The following is a 17,660-nucleotide window of genomic DNA, read 5'->3' as shown; positions in this document are numbered from 1 at the left end:
GGGAACAACTGCATATTGTTATGTGAACAGGTGTTTTTCACTAGGAAACTATGAATAGCAGCGTAAGCAACCGACTATAAATGTGCCTACAGATTTCTCTAACGTGACGTGGGCCCATGTCATAATGCGCATGATTCAAAAATCTAACATCGGATTTTGCGCGGAAGCGTTCACTGTGGGAACGTGGGAATACACGTGTCAACGTCACGTCTGACTAGTTCTGACTAGGTCTGACTGTACAGTTATAGCTCATAGTGCAAGCGACGAACTAGTGCAAATAAATACGAGTGTAAATAAATAGTAGTGACATAGTTTGTTAGTTATAAAGTGTAAGTATAAGTGCAAATAATTTAAATCAGTCGGACGTTTTAATTAACCGAAGAAAACGTTACATTGGTGTCACGTGTGAGGTTCAACATCGCTCGAATTAAATAAATAATTTTGGATATTTGGAGTTCATGCCAGTGACTACAAGACTACAGAACGCTATGGATACTCAAGCGGTAATAAAATGGACTTTTCGAGTAAGATGAATGAAAGAATGGAAGAAAATTCTCGAAAATTGAATGAGAAAATGGACGAGAACTCTTGTAAGTTAAATGAAAAAATGGACGAGAACTCTTGTAAGTTAAATTAGAAAATGGACGAGAACTCTTGTGAGTTGAATGAACAAATGATCCAAATGGAAGAAAATTCTCGAAAATTGAATGAGAAAATGGACCAGATTGAGGAGAATTGTAATGATGTGGTGAGTCAACTTACATATAAATTGGCTGAGAAACTGGAAACCATAAACGAAAAAGTCGATAAAGTGGACGAGAAATTCGATATAGTGAGTTGAAAATTTGACAAGGTTAACGGAAAGTTTGAAGAAACGGCAGGAATAATTGAACATCATGCCAAATTGATAGATTCCTTGAAAAAAATGTCAAATAGAACAGATATTCTGGCTTCAACACCCTACAGCACAGCGAAAGCGGAAAATGACGGCGATGGTAGTAGAATGAAGATCAAGCCTCCAACTTTTGATGCAAAAATACCCTGGTCGACATATCAAAAACAGTTTGAAGCTGCTACGTTGGCGAACAATTGGAATGACAACGAAAAAGCCACGGCATTAATAATAGCTCTACGAGGAGAGGCACTCAACCTTCTGCAAACGATTCCGGAGAGTCAACAATAAGCCTGCTACGAAGTTCTTACATCGAAACTTCAGATGAGATATGCCGATGCTCATCTACAACAAATTTACCATGCACAAATAAAGAACCGAGTGCAGAAAACAGGGGAAAATCTCCAGGAGTTTGAAGCTAATGTGGCGAGATTAGTCAGGCTGGCTTATCCATCTGCTCCAGATAGATTCCTAGAACAGCTATCAATCCAGACATTCGTGGATGAGATCAAGGATAGTGAAATGCAACAAACCCTGAGACTAGCACGCCCTAGAACCATAGATGGTGCCTTAGCCCAGGCTTTGGAAATTGAGGCAGCGAAGCAAGCGTCGCATAGAGGACACCTTCGTGTAAGACAAGTCCAAGAAACAGACCGATCTATTGAGGACATTGTCACAGAAGAAGTCCGCAGAATATCGCTTGCTAGGAGAAAGAATGCTGTGGGCTGGAATTGCAACAAAAGGAGGCATTCCAAGCGAAATCGTCCAGAATTTGAAAGAGGTACAGCTGGGAAACTAAAAGGAGTCCCTGTGGTAGACACTGGCTCGACCAAAACCATTGGGTGTCCCCAGAATTCCAGCCATTGTTCGCTCCTGAAAGAAAGGATCGATTTAAGGCGGACCACCGTAATCGAAGACGACTGGCTACCTGAAGTAAGTCAAAGAGCACAAGAGGAAGATAACGACTTGAAAGTGATCCTGAGTTGGGAAGAAGTATCCACACTGAGTCAGAATATAAAGTCCTATTGGGCACAATGGGAAACGTTGAAGATTGATGGAGGTCTTCTGAAACGTTGTTGGGAAAATGAAGATGGAACTGAGCAGAAACTTCAGTTGATTGTGCCGAAAAGCCATGTGACAGATATTCTGACCAGACTACATAATGGAACTTCAGGTGGACATTTCGGAATAACTAAGACGTTGATTTTTATAAGACGTAAATTTTAGAACAGATATAGTTACGTTGAGCGCTGCATATTGCAACTTAATCAAAGAAGTCAGATTATGACAGTGAACATATGTGCGCCTGTCTTTCATTGTTGTTTAACTCTTTGATCTCTCATATTGTTGTTTATATTACGATGTATACATTCATTTTCGTTAGAACCCTATTTTCCCTGTAAATTATGTATTCATATATTATGTCATGTTTATAACTGTTATTCTGATGTGGTGAGTTCTCTTTCTTGTAATATTTTATATATTTAATTGTAATATTTCATATTGTGTGAGTCTTTGAACATGACCTTATTGGGTCATTATGAAATCTAATTGGTTTTCATTTTAATTTCGACTTTTAATATATGTTTATTTTTATTTTATGATGTATGTGTACTTATCATTGTTATTATTTTTATTTTTGACGTTTGTATTCCTTATGATTCTTTCTGAGTGCTCAATTGATTGTGATTTTTTATTTTTGTGGCCTGAAGAAGGAAATAAAAGTTTCCGAAACGTCGCTGAAAGAATAATAAGTTTTTCATTTGGTTCCTTGTGCCGATATAAACTACTGAATAGCACCAATGAAGCAATATAAAGTCGGATCCCCTATGGAACGAGTAGCTAACGACATCACTGGCCCCTTTCCCGAAACAGACCATGAAAACAAGTACATTTTGGTAGCGATGGACTATTTTACAAAATGGGTGGAAGCCTAAGGTATTCCTAATCAAGTGGCCGAAATTTTGAATCGAAGTTATTCCAAGAAGTATGCAGCAAATTGGGGATTCACAAAACAAGGACTACACCTCCTCATCCACAATCAGACGGCATGGTCGAACGAATGAATCGGACCATGGGAAAACATCTAGCCAAAGTAGTTTCTGATCACCAGCGGGTCTGGGATGAATATTTACATCTATTCACCATGGCATATAGGTCTTTGGTTCAAGAATCTACCAAGGAAACTCCATCCAGTATAATGTTCGGCCGAGAAGTAAGGTTGCCTTGCGACTTAAAATTTTGGATGTAAGCATGGAGAAGACGTAGCTAGGGAGGCCTACGAGCAAATTAAGGAACAAGCTGGATTACATTCATGACAAGGTGCGCAATCAAATGCAGCAAGCAAGTGACCGAACGAAAATGCGCTACGACATCAAGGCTATTGAAGGTGGATTCACCGCTGGATATCTGGTGTGTGTACCAAAGCTGCAGAGACAGTGGGAGGGAACGTATGAAGTAATCAAGAGGATAAATGATGTAGTGTATCGAATAAGAAAGCTCCCCAGAGAAAAACCAAAGGTCGTCCATTTCAACCGATTAGCCTCGTACGCGCAGGACGAAGAAGAAGTACGTCTTGTGGAAGCTCCGATGCAAGGTAGTAGTCTACTCTGTAATCTGTGGTAGTAGTACTCTGTAATCTGTGGTAGTAGCGATTACCAGAAGTTTATGGATTGCTATGGTGAGACACGCGTTGCACGGTTCGGCGTCACACAAGATCACAAGAAGTACATCAAGACCTCTTTACAGTTTCTGAGGAATACTCTCTCGCTCATTGTGTAGCTAACGTAGATAAGCCAATCAAAGTTTTGAGAAACCCGCGGTTACATGTTAAGCTCAGCGGTGCAGTTTTGGCCCTTAATACATTGAGTATTAAACCCAATACTCTTAAACTATGTTTACCTTAGCGAAATTCTCTCGATAAACTCATTCGGGCGCGAAAACTAGCTTCGAGTAAGAAATCTAGGTTGTCTATGGAAATTTCGCACTACACAAAACAATGAGCGAAAACTCTCGCGCCTTCATTTTTGGTTTCGTAGTCCGGCAGTCCTCCGGCTCTCAACTAGGGCCATATATCTATTATAATATAATAGATATATGACTAGGGCCCACGCTCTGCAACCATTGAACTAGGAAGTCTTTAGTTCAATGTCTGCAACACACATTACAGAGAGATGTAATCTGTGCTCTTAAATTGCAGAGTACAGGTCCTTTTTGTTGATTTTAGAGGTTCAGTGAAAAACGTTGAATCCTTTTTATGGTTTATTACACACTTGTGGAGCATTTACATATACTCATAACGCATCAACGCTTGCATCAAGACTTACACTACTGAGACATGTAGAAAAATTGCCGCGTCTTTTTGCTCTGACATTGACAATTAATAACGATACATTCAAATGTATCGTTATTAATTGTCAATGTCAATGTCAATGTTAGTTTTAGTTCAAACTAAAACTAACCTCTTAGAACTAACAGAATTGTTATTTTGGGTTGCATAACCAACACTTTTAGCAAAGAGTATCAACTCTTGATACTCTGCTTTTTTGCTTTTTATCTCTTGGGTTAATATAGGTATGGGTTAATCGCATGGAGGTAGGAAAAGCCCTCCATGGTTAATCGCTGCTTTCATGATAGGAACATTCTATTTCTTTTGACTACCCTTTCATTTCTGAAGTCATTTGGAAGATCAAAATGGCTCTTCTCAATCAACTGTTCGACTCTAATCAATATAGGTATATTATACTTTGATACTGTTAGAAAATGTACGCAAATGTTGAAGGGAAATATTTAAATGAACTTGTTTAGATTGTTACAGTAATATCTCATACAATATACATGTTGCTGGTACTTGCAAATGAAATGGCAGAACAATTTTCTGGATAGAGCCCAAACCTTACATATTAACCTTTGAAGCGAGGGGCTCCTCGCCCACGTCGCCTACAACTTCCGCCGCCTCTGATTATATCAATGGAACTTGAGGCATCGGGGAATTCCGATGTTGTGTAAAGAGCCTAAATCCAAAGATAATATATAATCTTTACATAAATCCTTTCCAAAACCGAATTTATGAATTATTTATTGATGTTTGTATCTTCCCATTGTAAAAAAGTCAATTTACAAATGTATTATTTCTTACTTACTGCATTTTTCAAACTCACTGAGAATACCTCAAAAAAATTAAATGAAAATTAAATTTTGAATATGCATTTTGAGCCATGAGTTAATTATCAAACTATACTGATTTTTCAGTGTACTATCACCCCCAGAAAGCTCGTTACAGATTTTTGACTCACCCTGTATATATTGATAATAATAATACTTTATTCATCCTGTCAGTCAAAATCGAAATCTACTCACAAGAATCAGAAAAATATTCAGCAACAGAATAATAACATCTACTAACTACAATACCAAGTATTGCATACTAATCGGACTTCCCCAGAAAATAAAATTTTATCATATCATCACAAACCACGACAATAATTTGAATCTGATCAAAAACATATTTCTTTTCATGAAAGCTGCCTAATGCAGTAATGAAATTAAATATTAACAGCATGCACATGTGACTTGTTAAAATTCCAGTACTGCCGGTAAGTCAAATAGTTAAATGAGTATACTTTTCAAAATGTCTGTTTTCCAATGGTTTTTAGTGATACTGCTTCATATTTGATTCAAATTATGAATATGATTGCCCAAAAATCAAACAGAACTATCAAGTCAAGACAGGTTGAATCTACATCCTTCTCGAAGAGATGAAATCAAAAACAACATAACTTATTCAGTACATTTAATAAAAAATTATATACAAAAAATATTTCAAACAAGCAACCTTTCTATTTCATTTTGGATTGTTTGTATTTGGGGTTTCAATTGGGACCCTTCATTTATAGTGACAGAGCATGCTATTACAGGCCTTGAAACACCACAAGCTCTTCCTAAAGCTTGCTTGGAGCGTACAAATACATATGCAACATTCTTATCTTCACATAAAAGTGGAATATGCAACAAGATATCCAAAGGCTGAGCATCAGCAGCCATTACCACGAACTCAGCAATTCCTCTATTCAAAGTTTTTGTCACTTCATTGGCACCTTTCCTCAACTGCTTGTAGTTCATAGCTTGTTGAACCAAATTTAGAATCTTCATGGTCAGCTGGGCTTCAGCGAGAGGATACGCTTTAGGATTTACTTCTTCAGCCTAAAAGTATGATTAATAAATATTGTTTAATGATTTCTCATTGATGTAGTCAAACTAATGTAATAATACATATTTAATAAGTAAATAGTTAAAGGGTTTCGAGATGAACTGGCCTTTATACATATGACTGTTTTTTTTAGGCTATGGACGTCCCAGAACTGAAGTTTTCCATGATATATATTGATAGTATTTCATTTATAAATTAATGTGTACTACGATCATTTCCAGAATGTGCGGATTTCCAGGTAAATTCATAGGTACTTGTTAATTTCATATATGAAAAGATTTTATCTAGAAGCCATCAAAAACAATTCTAGCCACCAAAATTTCAACTTGAAAATATTAAAACATTTCTGAATCATTTCTTACCATTTTGCTCAATTTGTCTGATTCAAATTAATAGAATTTTGCAACCTCTCTGCAAAAACTTGCTTCACTGAGGAACTCAAAATTTCTTTGGATACGTGTGCGGCGTACCTACAAGGCGGTTCACTATTCACTTATCAAATAAAGCTAACCTCAAATAATCAAACGTTTCGAGTTTCGACAAAGATTAACCTCCTCTTGGTTTCGAGCACGTGCATATGGTGGAGTCATAGAACAGGTAATACTTTTTCTTTTTCTGCATATTTCGTTTCTGGTGTTTTGTCTGTCTGGTGTGTGGAGGGTATCCTCCATAGTCTAGTGCAAAAAGGTGAGCAAAGATTATACAGTTTATGTTTTATTTTATTTAATTTAGTCTATAATTTTTTAAGACACTTCTTTGGAAGGAGTGTAATAATGTTTGTCTGTGGTAATGGAACATAAGTGTTCTGTGTTCCAGATTCTGAGTAATTTGTCCTTTTTGTGTTCTGTGGTTCGTTATTTAGATTTTTTGATATTTTCATTTAGGTTAAGAAACAATTTTTTATATTATTTTGGATTTCTCTATAAGAATTCCAAAATAATCAAGAGAAAATGGCTCTTCTCAATATAGGGGAAGATCCCTGGTACGTTTTAATAGTTATAAAAATTTTGATAATTATTATTGAAATTAAATCACAGGTTGCTGGAACATGAAACTTGTGAGAAGTTATATCGAGAAATTATGGAGCAACTTACTCAACGCCAGAGGCAACCAAGGACGAGTGATAAATTTTCACAATTATCAGCTACAATCAGATTGAGGCTAAAGCAATATAATAACGAAGTTGAACAATTACTTCAAAAAATTGGGTTTGGTGGTAACTTGTATCCTTTGTAAAATGTTTGTTGATATGAAAACACATGATTTGATCATTGGTCGTCCTCAATGATAAGTAGGGGTGCCCACCATATATTAATGAATTATTATTTTGATGGTTTAAAGGAAAGAAGTATCATTTAAGCCGGTGTTTTGTAAAGAAGATTTTAAGTCATTTTAGATAGATAGATGGTGTCTATATATTTCCAAAAAAACAATATATATAGTAAAATGTGAAATGGAAAAAATATCAAAGAAATATAATATTAGGTTTTACTTCAAGGATATTTATAATTTTTACAATATTCATAGAATTTATTAATTTGATAGAAGGGCGTCTCCATAACATCGCTATTTTGTGGATACGCCACCATGGCACAAAACCCTTGATATGTGATCAGAAACTGAAATATTTCTTTTTTGAAATGGGTTCTCTCGTAGATGTGGCTAAACTCTAAGTAGTACATTATGGAGTTTCATACACATATATCTGACGCAATTTTGTGCTGGAGCTAAGGTATGCCTTGGGTACATCCTTCTAGTGTTGTTACCATTTTTGTATTGAATAAAATAATGTGGGTGTTCTGTAACAAACATCATGCATTTAAAGATATATAATCTCCAGACTGTTAACAGGCCATTGTCTTGAAAGGCTCTCCTGCAGCTCTGTCTATATCCTGTATATCCAAACCCCAGCATTGTACTCAAGGCTAGCTTTTGGGTCACCAAAATACACTGAACATTATCACTATTTCCCCAGAAAATGATGCCATATGATAATAAGGAATAAAAGTTCGTCTTCAAGATATTTAAGTTTAAAGAGTTTCTTAGTACCTTCAGTGAGTAAACCACAATAGCTAATTTTATACTATCACTTCCCCTTTTATTGACAGTCTAGTATTTAACCTAGCAATGTTACCTCCTTGTTATATAAAGGTGTGGTACAAGTCCCATAAATATAATTTTATAAAAGAAATTATATTAAGCAGATTTTTGTATTATTTTTAATTGATGACCTTTTTATTTTTTTGCTTCATTTTTCATTTCAATTGTCATTGTTTTTAAAGCTATTATGTATAATTCGGTTTTATACTTTTGTTCTTTTATATTTGTTTGTGTTGCTGTTTTCCTCCATGAGCTCTTTCTCATCTTTTAAGATTCACTTTTGTGATTTTTCTCCTGAAGATGCGCTGTTAATCGCTCGAAACATATTATGAATTAATTAAAAATCAAGTAATTCTATTATTTTACTACAAAAAATTTATATGCATGCTAACGATGACAGTCTCAGAAAAGGGTTGCCAATATAAAAACTTTGTACCTCAGAGGCCTCAGAAAACTTCATCACACCAAAACATGCCTATAATGTGAAAATTGGGAACAGTTGTACATAATACTTTGCCCAAATTCTCTCCTTTTTAGGATGATGTACTTTATCCGTAAAAATTTATTTAATAATAAATTTATTTAATAATATACATTTATAAATTAATAAAGCATAAAACATTTTGATTGCCAGATGTGGAATTGATAACTCAACACTTTCTCGCTTGCTGGTTAAGTTGGCAACCAATATTGGAAAATAAACTTCGAAATGTAGACTTGCAATACATAGAAAATTATATTAATCTGTTTTATCCTTGGCACATAAATACTTGGGATGGCCATTGCAGTGCTACGAACGAATTCCGTCGTTCTCACATTCGAACTGGTCCAAACATTGAGCTTTTGTAGATTCATGCACAAATAATCCAATGTCGATCTTCCTAGTACCAATATCGTACAATAGGGAATACTCCTTCTGACGAAAATGATGTATTTTTTATGAAATATCTTTGAAACGTCACATTTTAAATGACCATTTCAACCGTTTCCCAAAAAAAATTATTTTAAGCACTTAAAAATGAAAAATAAAAATGGGTATTTAAAGTTTAAAGCGTTTTGTGAGAATTACACAAGCTGGCAACATCGACTGAAATATGCCTTGATAATAAAGAACAACAAATGCATTATCTTGATGAGATAAACAAAGATTGCTGTCTATGAAGTCTGCGACGAACGAGGAAGGTCGTAAAATTTTATGGGATTTTTATGGCCGGTTGCAGTTGAAGCTCACCAGTAAGTACGCGCCTGTACATCAACAGCTGTTATTTTATAAAAAAGCTGATCGGACATTGTTCTTTTCATTGTCTCGTATGCGCTGTTGCCAAATCGTAAGCTCAGCACAAAGCGATTTAAATTTTAAAACCCCCTATTTGAAGGATGATTTTGAATAGTTTCCGCAGTGAATTTGAAAAAATCATGAATGAAACTCATAATTATTCAGTTTAAACTTGCATATGCACTGATAACCCAAATTAAGGAGAATTCCTCATTGATGGTTTTTGTTTTCTTTTCAAATAAAAAGATGACTTTCTGTAAATAAGAGATTTTTAACAAAAAATTTTGCACAAACATTTGAGTGTTAGGGGGCTATCTGCGTGTTGGACTCCCCAGTTGTAGACAAACGGGTTTGTGTCTATTGGTACTTAAATGCCTGTAAAATAAAACTGCGGTGCATCCAAATCCATATACGGCGTCGTCACGGTCGTGGATTTACTCATATGAGCTAGAAAGAAAAGACCAAACGGCAGTTTGTTCAGTATCATCTTCTTGTTTTTCGATAACGATTTTACAGAATTTCATCCTTTTTGTGTTGGCCTCAGAAAAAAAAATTGCACAAACATTTGAGTGTTAGGAGGCTATGTGCGTGAAAGAAACGGCCAAACGGCAGTTTGATTAGTATCATCTTCTTGTCTTTCGATAACGATTCTTTTTATGTTGGCCTCTGGAAAAAAACTCCTGACCTGCACGTTATAGCAATGGTATACATTCCTCCTCAAAATATCACCGATTTGTCGACTTGTACAAGGCTAATTTTTCAACAGCGGCATACACTTCCATATCTCTTTTCAGATTATTGTCATTCATGGATTTTGATGGTTCATCAATATGTTTTCATTTTCGACTAGCTCGTACACATTCACATTTCTTAAATAATAATAATTCTAGGGATAGTGGATCGTGAAGGAATTGGTCTATCATTAAATGCAACAATTTTATTGTCCCTGGAATTGTGTGATCGTCTTGAAATAATATTAAATAATTTGATAATAACATTGAATAATTTGAATTTTCTCATCATCATTAAATTTCGAGAAATCATTTCATCTTCAATTCTTCAACCGTTTCTTACCACGAACACGCTGCTTTGGTGGCCCGAGATGCAATTAAGTCAGTAACCAGTGATCGTCTCCTCATCACGTTATACTACAATAAGGGGAAAAGCTTCCCATCTCCCTTTTTCGTTCTGTCTGATTCATGCTCTCTTTCTTAAGATTCGAAAGTCTTATCTTGACCAGATTATTCAGTTGCTTTTGTTTCCGTTTTGTTGTATAGTGATATAATAAGCAAAATGGATATTAAGTATATATTGTATATTTATATATGACCATTATGGATTTTATTTGCATTCCTCAATAAATAAATAGAACTTCAGCAGAATTAGAGAGAAGGAATAGACAAGTTGAGGTTTTGAAATCGAAGGGATTACAAATGCAGAAGCTTTTCGATGACCAATTAACACATAAAAATAATGAAGAGAGACAGTCATTGTTTGGTGCCACATCTTCAATGTTTGATGATGATGACTTCAGGAGAGACACTGTTTCAGACATCAGGAATACTCAACAAAAGATGATAGGTGGTAAGTTCTTCCTATGAATGAAGTTGAACTCATTAAAACATTCAACGTTCGCAGAAGTTGAGAACAAAGCTCAGTTCCGACTACTGCCGTCCTCCGCTCACACTGAATGTGTTAGCCAACTAACCTTTGGGAATAATCTCTAGCGTGCGAACAAGAACAGCATGCAGTTCTGCCTATATAATGGAACATTATTTCACTAGCGGAACCTTCAAGCTTAAGAAGCCTGTTTGATTTAGGTTATTGAACTCGATCAATGACAATGTCCTGGAGGGTTTGTTAAAGCAGAAGCTTGCCACCTTGGGCAGCAGTCCACTGTCCTACTTCTCTCTTGTAGATTCATGGTGATCCATCACCTTATGGCTCCTCAATTTGTTTGTTTTCTTGATTGTATACTTGTCTGAATAGTTAAGATTTATTAACAGAGGTTAAAGTGCCCCGCGACTTTGAGGTCTAGTTACCCCCAATCATACCTGCTCTCACCACTGCGATATCTACAGTTCACCTTCCATTTCCAGACTTCTATTGAATTCCTGTATCTGAAAAGGTTTCAGGGAGGTAACATCCTCACTGCTACAAGTTTTTTGTCCATGCCATTCTTCCTGTTGGTTTGCAATGTACACCCATTCTCATCAGAATCAGATGCTACCTGGGCGACGGTGTCCTGTAAGACAACCAGTGAAGAGGTATAACTTATATTCTTACCGAGATCCAGATGCCCTTTGGATCTTTGAAGTTTTAAAGTTGCCAAGGAAATTTTTGGAGCGATCCATCCCTGGAAGATTTTCTCTCGGTTTTCCCCTTCCCCCACAGAAAAGTGGGCAGTAACTGGCATTCTTGATGCCTTTCTGGCAAGTGTAATCCCCGAGTGTTGAAGATTCAACAGCCTGTTGCATAATGTATTTCAGAAGTGAACGTGGTGAGATGGGGATTGTTTAGATGAAAAATTGATTCTTGATATTTTTGCCTAATTCATTCAGTTTTGTTTGACACTCCCACATAAGCTAATGATTTGCCTGAATGGTCAAAAATTAATATTATTACGTTGACAGAGCAAGAAAGGGGACTTGAAAGTCTATACCAAATCATATCCAGACAGAAGAACATCGCCCAAACCATATCGAATGAAGTAGATTTACATAATGGTAAGTCTGATGTATTAATTTATTTCTGTTTCCGAATTTTGACAAATTCAAGACTTTGTAGTAATGGGGAATTCTTCCTTAGACGAAAATGATTTCATATGAAATATCTTCAAACCTTCGCTTTTCAAACACACCATCTCAAGTATGTATTTGAAAAAGAAAAGCCAATATGGGGATTCAAAATTTAAAGGGCTTCCATTTGGCATCGACTACAGATAACGTAGACAATAAAGCACAGCAGATTGACTACAATGTTTAGGTTTAGATACCTGAAGATACCTAGATTGCCTTCTTGAAAATCACCAGCTGTTATTGAGTAAACAATACACAACATCATTCTTTGACATTTATGAACCTGTCATTTAGCATCAAAATTCTCATGGATAATGAAATGCATAATCAGTTAAAATAGCAGATCCAAAAGTAGATTTATATTATTTTTACTAGCATGCGTTGTTGAAACGACTACACAGGGTTTCGCTATCACAATATTCACAATGGCATCTTAGATAAACTAAAATAATTTGCTCTACCTTCAACCACCTGAAGATGCTATTGTGATAGCGAAACACTCGTAATGGTGTTACCAACTCACGTTAGTGAAAATCAAATAAATTTGTAGTTCTGTTTACCTAGTATCTACCACATATATTCAATATTTAAAATGACAGAGAAGGCAATGTGGAAAAAATTGACTACTCATTAACCAAAAAAAAGGAGGGCTTACTTTGTTAATAGTTTTTGAAATGCTGAAATACTTACCTTAAAATATACAGGTTTTTCGTGAATTAGGGTCATGCAGTCTTTAAAAATCTTGGCCGTTCATAAGAAAAAACATTTTCATTTTGACTCTTTTGGGACCCCTGTATATTTCAATACTATATAAGAATGTAATCCGAAAGGATTCTATTGATCTTGTGTTGAAAATGTTGGAAAACTTAACCGCTTAAAAGTAATAGAGCCTCGCGTTCCGTCAACGATGGAGACCCTGCATAAGATAAAATATGTAAGAATAATATCTTCTTTTGTTGTTTTCACTCTCAATTCGTTATTGTAGTATTTATTGGGCCATTCCTATCTTTCGGATCATTATTTTCAACGCGATAAATTTTTTCAACCCGCGTTGTGTATTTTATCCACTTTCCGTGCTCATTTCAGATTCGAAAGTATCACTTTTCCTGCACTAGTGAGGTAAAGTGGAACCCAAATAACCGCGCCATTGTATTATCCAATATTTCTAACGAGAAATTGGTCGATTACGGTTTCGTTCATTGCAATTCAATTTATAACTAAAACATCAAATTAAAGGGAATTGAACGTCCTACAACCTTTGAGTTAATAATCAATGCTACCTTATTTTTGCACAATTTCTAAAAAAAATATCGTATGCAACACTAGAAGCAAACATTTTGGTATAAGGTTGGGCTGAAAATAATCGATTTTCAATAACGTTAATTTTGAATACAGGAAATCAATTTATGGCAAATTCAATCGGCTTTCATTTTCTCTGAAGGGCATTCATGTCCTAGATTGAAGCAAAAAAACTGAAAATTTTATCTTCTCCACTCCCTCCTAACTTTTAGTAAATTCATCTACCAACTAGCTCTAAGATGTGTAGTGAAGTCAAAAATTATTACATATTTCATGCACACAATACAACATTCTGGACTAGGCAATGCTCTAGGTAATAGAACTGAACAAACGCATCTCTATGAGCAGTGGCGTATATAGAAATTAATTTGCATTTAATAATTCGCATTTAGTAATGTTAGGGAACAACAATAAAAACAGAAAAATAGTATAAAAATATTACAGTTTATGTAATAATATCTCAACGATTCGAAGACAGGGTGGGCCCGGCAACCGAGCAAGGGGAATTCAAACGAGTAGTTGCACAGAGCCTTTCCTAGAAAGTATGGATATTCTGAGGAAATAGATTCCTGAATTTTTTAAATTTGAAGCGAAAAATTAATTTAGAACTCTCGTTTACAACTTCATAGTTAATATCTTATGTATTATTTGGAGTTAATTAGTGTTCATTCATTTGCTAAATTTAATTCAACTCATGAATTCGGACTCACTGGGTTGATATTATTTTGAGATTCAGAGAATGATTATATATTGGACAGAATAATAGTTAAATTTATTTTAAAGATATCCTGGATGATTTGGACACTCAAATGGAAAGAACAAACACCAGAGTGAGAACTGAAACTCAAAATATAGGTGTCATAGATAGAAAGGATAACACATGTGGATATTGGATAGTTATTATACTTTTATTCGTAAGCATAGTTTTAGTTTCGATTGTTTAGAAGACATGACACGATCAATACAAAATAATGAATGTATATTTATTAATTCTCAAAAGACATCATTCAAAATCCTAGTTCCAATTGCCAAGGATTGAAATTGATTCGAAACAATGGTGTAAGAATATTTCAAGGAGTTTTCGCAACTTATGAAAATTAAAACATTTTTCGAGCAAAGCATTCGACATGCACCATTTCAACTTTTTTTCACAAAAAAAATTGTAATCTACATGTGATTTGATTTGATTATAACTTTATGATATTGCAGACTTTGGTTTTTAGACCTTCTGACATATGTAATATATGCTACTTCGTCTTTCCAAATCAAAACTAATTGAAATATTCAGAGAGTTTCAGAAATATTTACTGTGATTATACCAAATAATATATTAATTCATAAATGCGAATTGTGTCCTGTCATATCTTGTTATATTGATCTATATATCTGCTATTTTTATCTATTTATACAATATATTACTTCAAAAGATTATATTTATTTTATTACTATCCAACTGACCTACTTCCGCACAATTAATTTAATTAACATAATTTAACCATTGAAGATATCTATAGTAGGATATCCAATGGTTAACTTATGTGAATTATAAGCAATTTCAAGCAAATACTCCCGTAATATGCTCAATCGCAAATCTGAGATTCTGCTACTCGTCAAAAATTTAAAATTGCAATCTATTATCATTGAGTATCAATACTCAATGCCATTATCGAAGGAACTGTTTTACAGCATCCTAAGGTAGAAGGATAAGGCGGGGCAAGCAGGGCAATTTTTCACTTGATCGGTTAAAGCTCCTCAACGATAAGTCTTGATGGTTTGATATGCATACTGGTGGGCGACTAATTTTTTCAGGTCAGGTCTCTATACACCTAACGCAAACTATAAGATAGCCATGGTAACGAGGAACGACACGCAGAATTACGTCTATCCATTCATATGAATCTTGGAACATAGATACATGATGGAATTGAAAATAAACATTTGTCGTTGACCAAAGACTAGCGTGAGATAGTTCCTTAGTGTCTCCAATCACAAAATGGACTTAGACATTGCTGTCACATCAAATTGTGCGAAAAGGAAAATATGTAAATTCATCCATCTAACGCCACTACCTTTTTGTCGCGCTAGATACATAAGTATCGAATGTGTGGACGACAACAAAAGCGTTTGTAGTTTTGTAGCACTCACTGCAATGGTCATTCCATGTATCTATGTTCCAAGACGTGAATTAATCCAAATTTAATCTGTTTCGTAAAATGGAGATGTAGGCTGTTTTCAAAGGTGAGGCTTTTTTCGACAGAAGGTAGAAGTCATCAAAATAAGTCATTTCACCAAAAATTTTCTATATAAAATATGCAAGATGGCTGTTCTACAACCCCTAGAAGTACCACCAGGCGCGTACCCAGCTATAATCCAATAAAAGAGGAAAATGTAACAAAAACATTTATTTATTTCTTATAACTATAAAAAATTATGAGTAATACAAAAAGAAAAAATATTAAATTATGTAAGAATTGACTAGTTTTTCGTTATCAAATGAAATAAAATCATTGATTTCTTGTAAATATAAATGTATAAAAAAAAATATCAAACAGCTTACTAGTTTTTAGTTATTAAGCTCCAAGCGCTTTGAGGCAGCATTAGCAAATCTGGTCACAACCATTTTTGTATCAATGACTCTCTCGTAATTTATGTGCATCAGAGCTAATCCATTCGAGCAGTTTTCTGCCATAGTGCTTCTTGAGTCTCCTTGGAAGAAAAACTGCGCTCTGCTTCTTCAGCTGTTGTTACAGGAAGTACTAAGAATATTTGAAGTAATATGTACAAATTTGGGTAAAAATCTTCGCAACATTTCTCGAGTGCTGATGAAGGACATGATTCGGGATCATTCGGTGTTGAAGTGATCCATTTTTTCTAGAGCCCCAATAGCTTCCCCCCCTGCGTACGCGCCTGACTCTTGAGTACCACAAAATTTAATTGAATTTCAAGTACAGGACTGTGGAAGGTGACTCCGGCATCGGAAAAAGTAAACAAAACATAAACATATTGCTGGACAATGAATGGTTCAGTACTTCCGAGTCTATCTGATTAGTTGCATCAGGTCACTTGAAAAAATTGTTGTATCGTGTGCGATTTATGTTGGCAAAGTACTATTATTGTAAACCGTATTTCATCCCATTTTCACGACGATTGTTGGAGGGTTCGAACAAGAAGAAGATTGTGATGACCATTGTGAAAAAATTTCTGAAGTTGCATCGAATGGCTGGGTGCTGAGCTCCAAACATGAAGGCAATATTCAAATCTGAATAATACATAAAAATTTATTCGATTTTGCGTAGTTAGAATCGTCATTTCAAGAAACAATCACGTCCTCGAAAGTACTTTTGTCCAATATTTGCAACATTACTGCTGACGGAGGGCATCGAATATGAAGGGCGGAATCTTGTATCGTAGGCATATTTTTAATGAATCATCTCGGGGACAACTGCATTTTGTTATGTAAACATGTGTTTTCAACTATGAAACTGTGGATAGCAGCGTTAGCAACCGACTATAAAGGTGCCTACAGATTAATCTGAATATGACGGGCCCACGTCAGGTCAGAGTAATGTGCGGAGTTTATCACCGTTTGGTGAAACGGGCCCTAAATATGGAAGAGAAAATGAAAAGTAATGTATGGCAAAACGCACACCGAAGTGTTGTCACTGTTTTTGTTATTTGTAAAAGAGCTGGATCGAAGATTAATTTTCGAGTAGCAAGCAGAAGTACTTGCAAATCGCTTTCATGGCCGAATGCATCGGTTCATTAGGAGATTAATTGCCTTTTTTCACAGAAATTCTATGTTTAGTCGTGGCTTAAAAGCTCAATTTTCGTTTGATGAAACAGCGCATATACGTACGGCCATTAGTTGAATATTTATACACCGGGGCAAAATAAATTATAGTAATTTTATAGACATTCGAATACATTTTTCAATAACTCACAGACACTAAAAGCAGGATTAAAAATCACGTACGTACCGATTCGGCATAAAAACTTTTCCAGCAAGAAGCATGTATACTTGAACTATTGTTTTTAGTGTCATTTAGTTAACAATAATATTCAAATATCAGAAAAAGTAAACTCATA

The 17,660-nt window shown here is 35.1% G+C and overlaps 2 protein-coding genes across 2 annotated transcripts; one reads left to right on the top strand and one right to left on the bottom strand.

The window, feature by feature from the left end:
- Window positions 1-5,667: 5,667 nt before the first annotated feature.
- Window positions 5,668-6,621, bottom strand: LOC123317148 (NHP2-like protein 1). Its single transcript, XM_044903541.1, has 2 exons — window positions 6,464-6,621; window positions 5,668-6,094 (listed from the first exon to the last, which is right to left on the bottom strand). The coding sequence occupies exons 1-2, from the start codon at window positions 6,464-6,466 to the stop codon at window positions 5,714-5,716; spliced, it is 384 nt and encodes a 127-aa protein (XP_044759476.1). The 5' UTR covers window positions 6,467-6,621; the 3' UTR covers window positions 5,668-5,713.
- A 356-nt stretch (window positions 6,622-6,977) lies between these two features.
- LOC123317140 (syntaxin-8) lies at window positions 6,978-15,003 on the top strand. Its single transcript, XM_044903532.1, has 5 exons — window positions 6,978-7,083; window positions 7,139-7,324; window positions 10,847-11,061; window positions 12,111-12,203; window positions 14,358-15,003. The coding sequence occupies exons 1-5, from the start codon at window positions 7,052-7,054 to the stop codon at window positions 14,516-14,518; spliced, it is 687 nt and encodes a 228-aa protein (XP_044759467.1). The 5' UTR covers window positions 6,978-7,051; the 3' UTR covers window positions 14,519-15,003.
- The last annotated feature ends 2,657 nt before the right edge of the window (window positions 15,004-17,660 follow it).

The sequence above is a fragment of the Coccinella septempunctata genome, chromosome 1, assembly GCF_907165205.1.
Source record: "Coccinella septempunctata chromosome 1, icCocSept1.1, whole genome shotgun sequence".
In the NCBI taxonomy this organism is placed as follows: domain Eukaryota; kingdom Metazoa; phylum Arthropoda; class Insecta; order Coleoptera; family Coccinellidae; genus Coccinella; species Coccinella septempunctata.
This window is presented reverse-complemented; position numbering and strand designations above follow the sequence as displayed.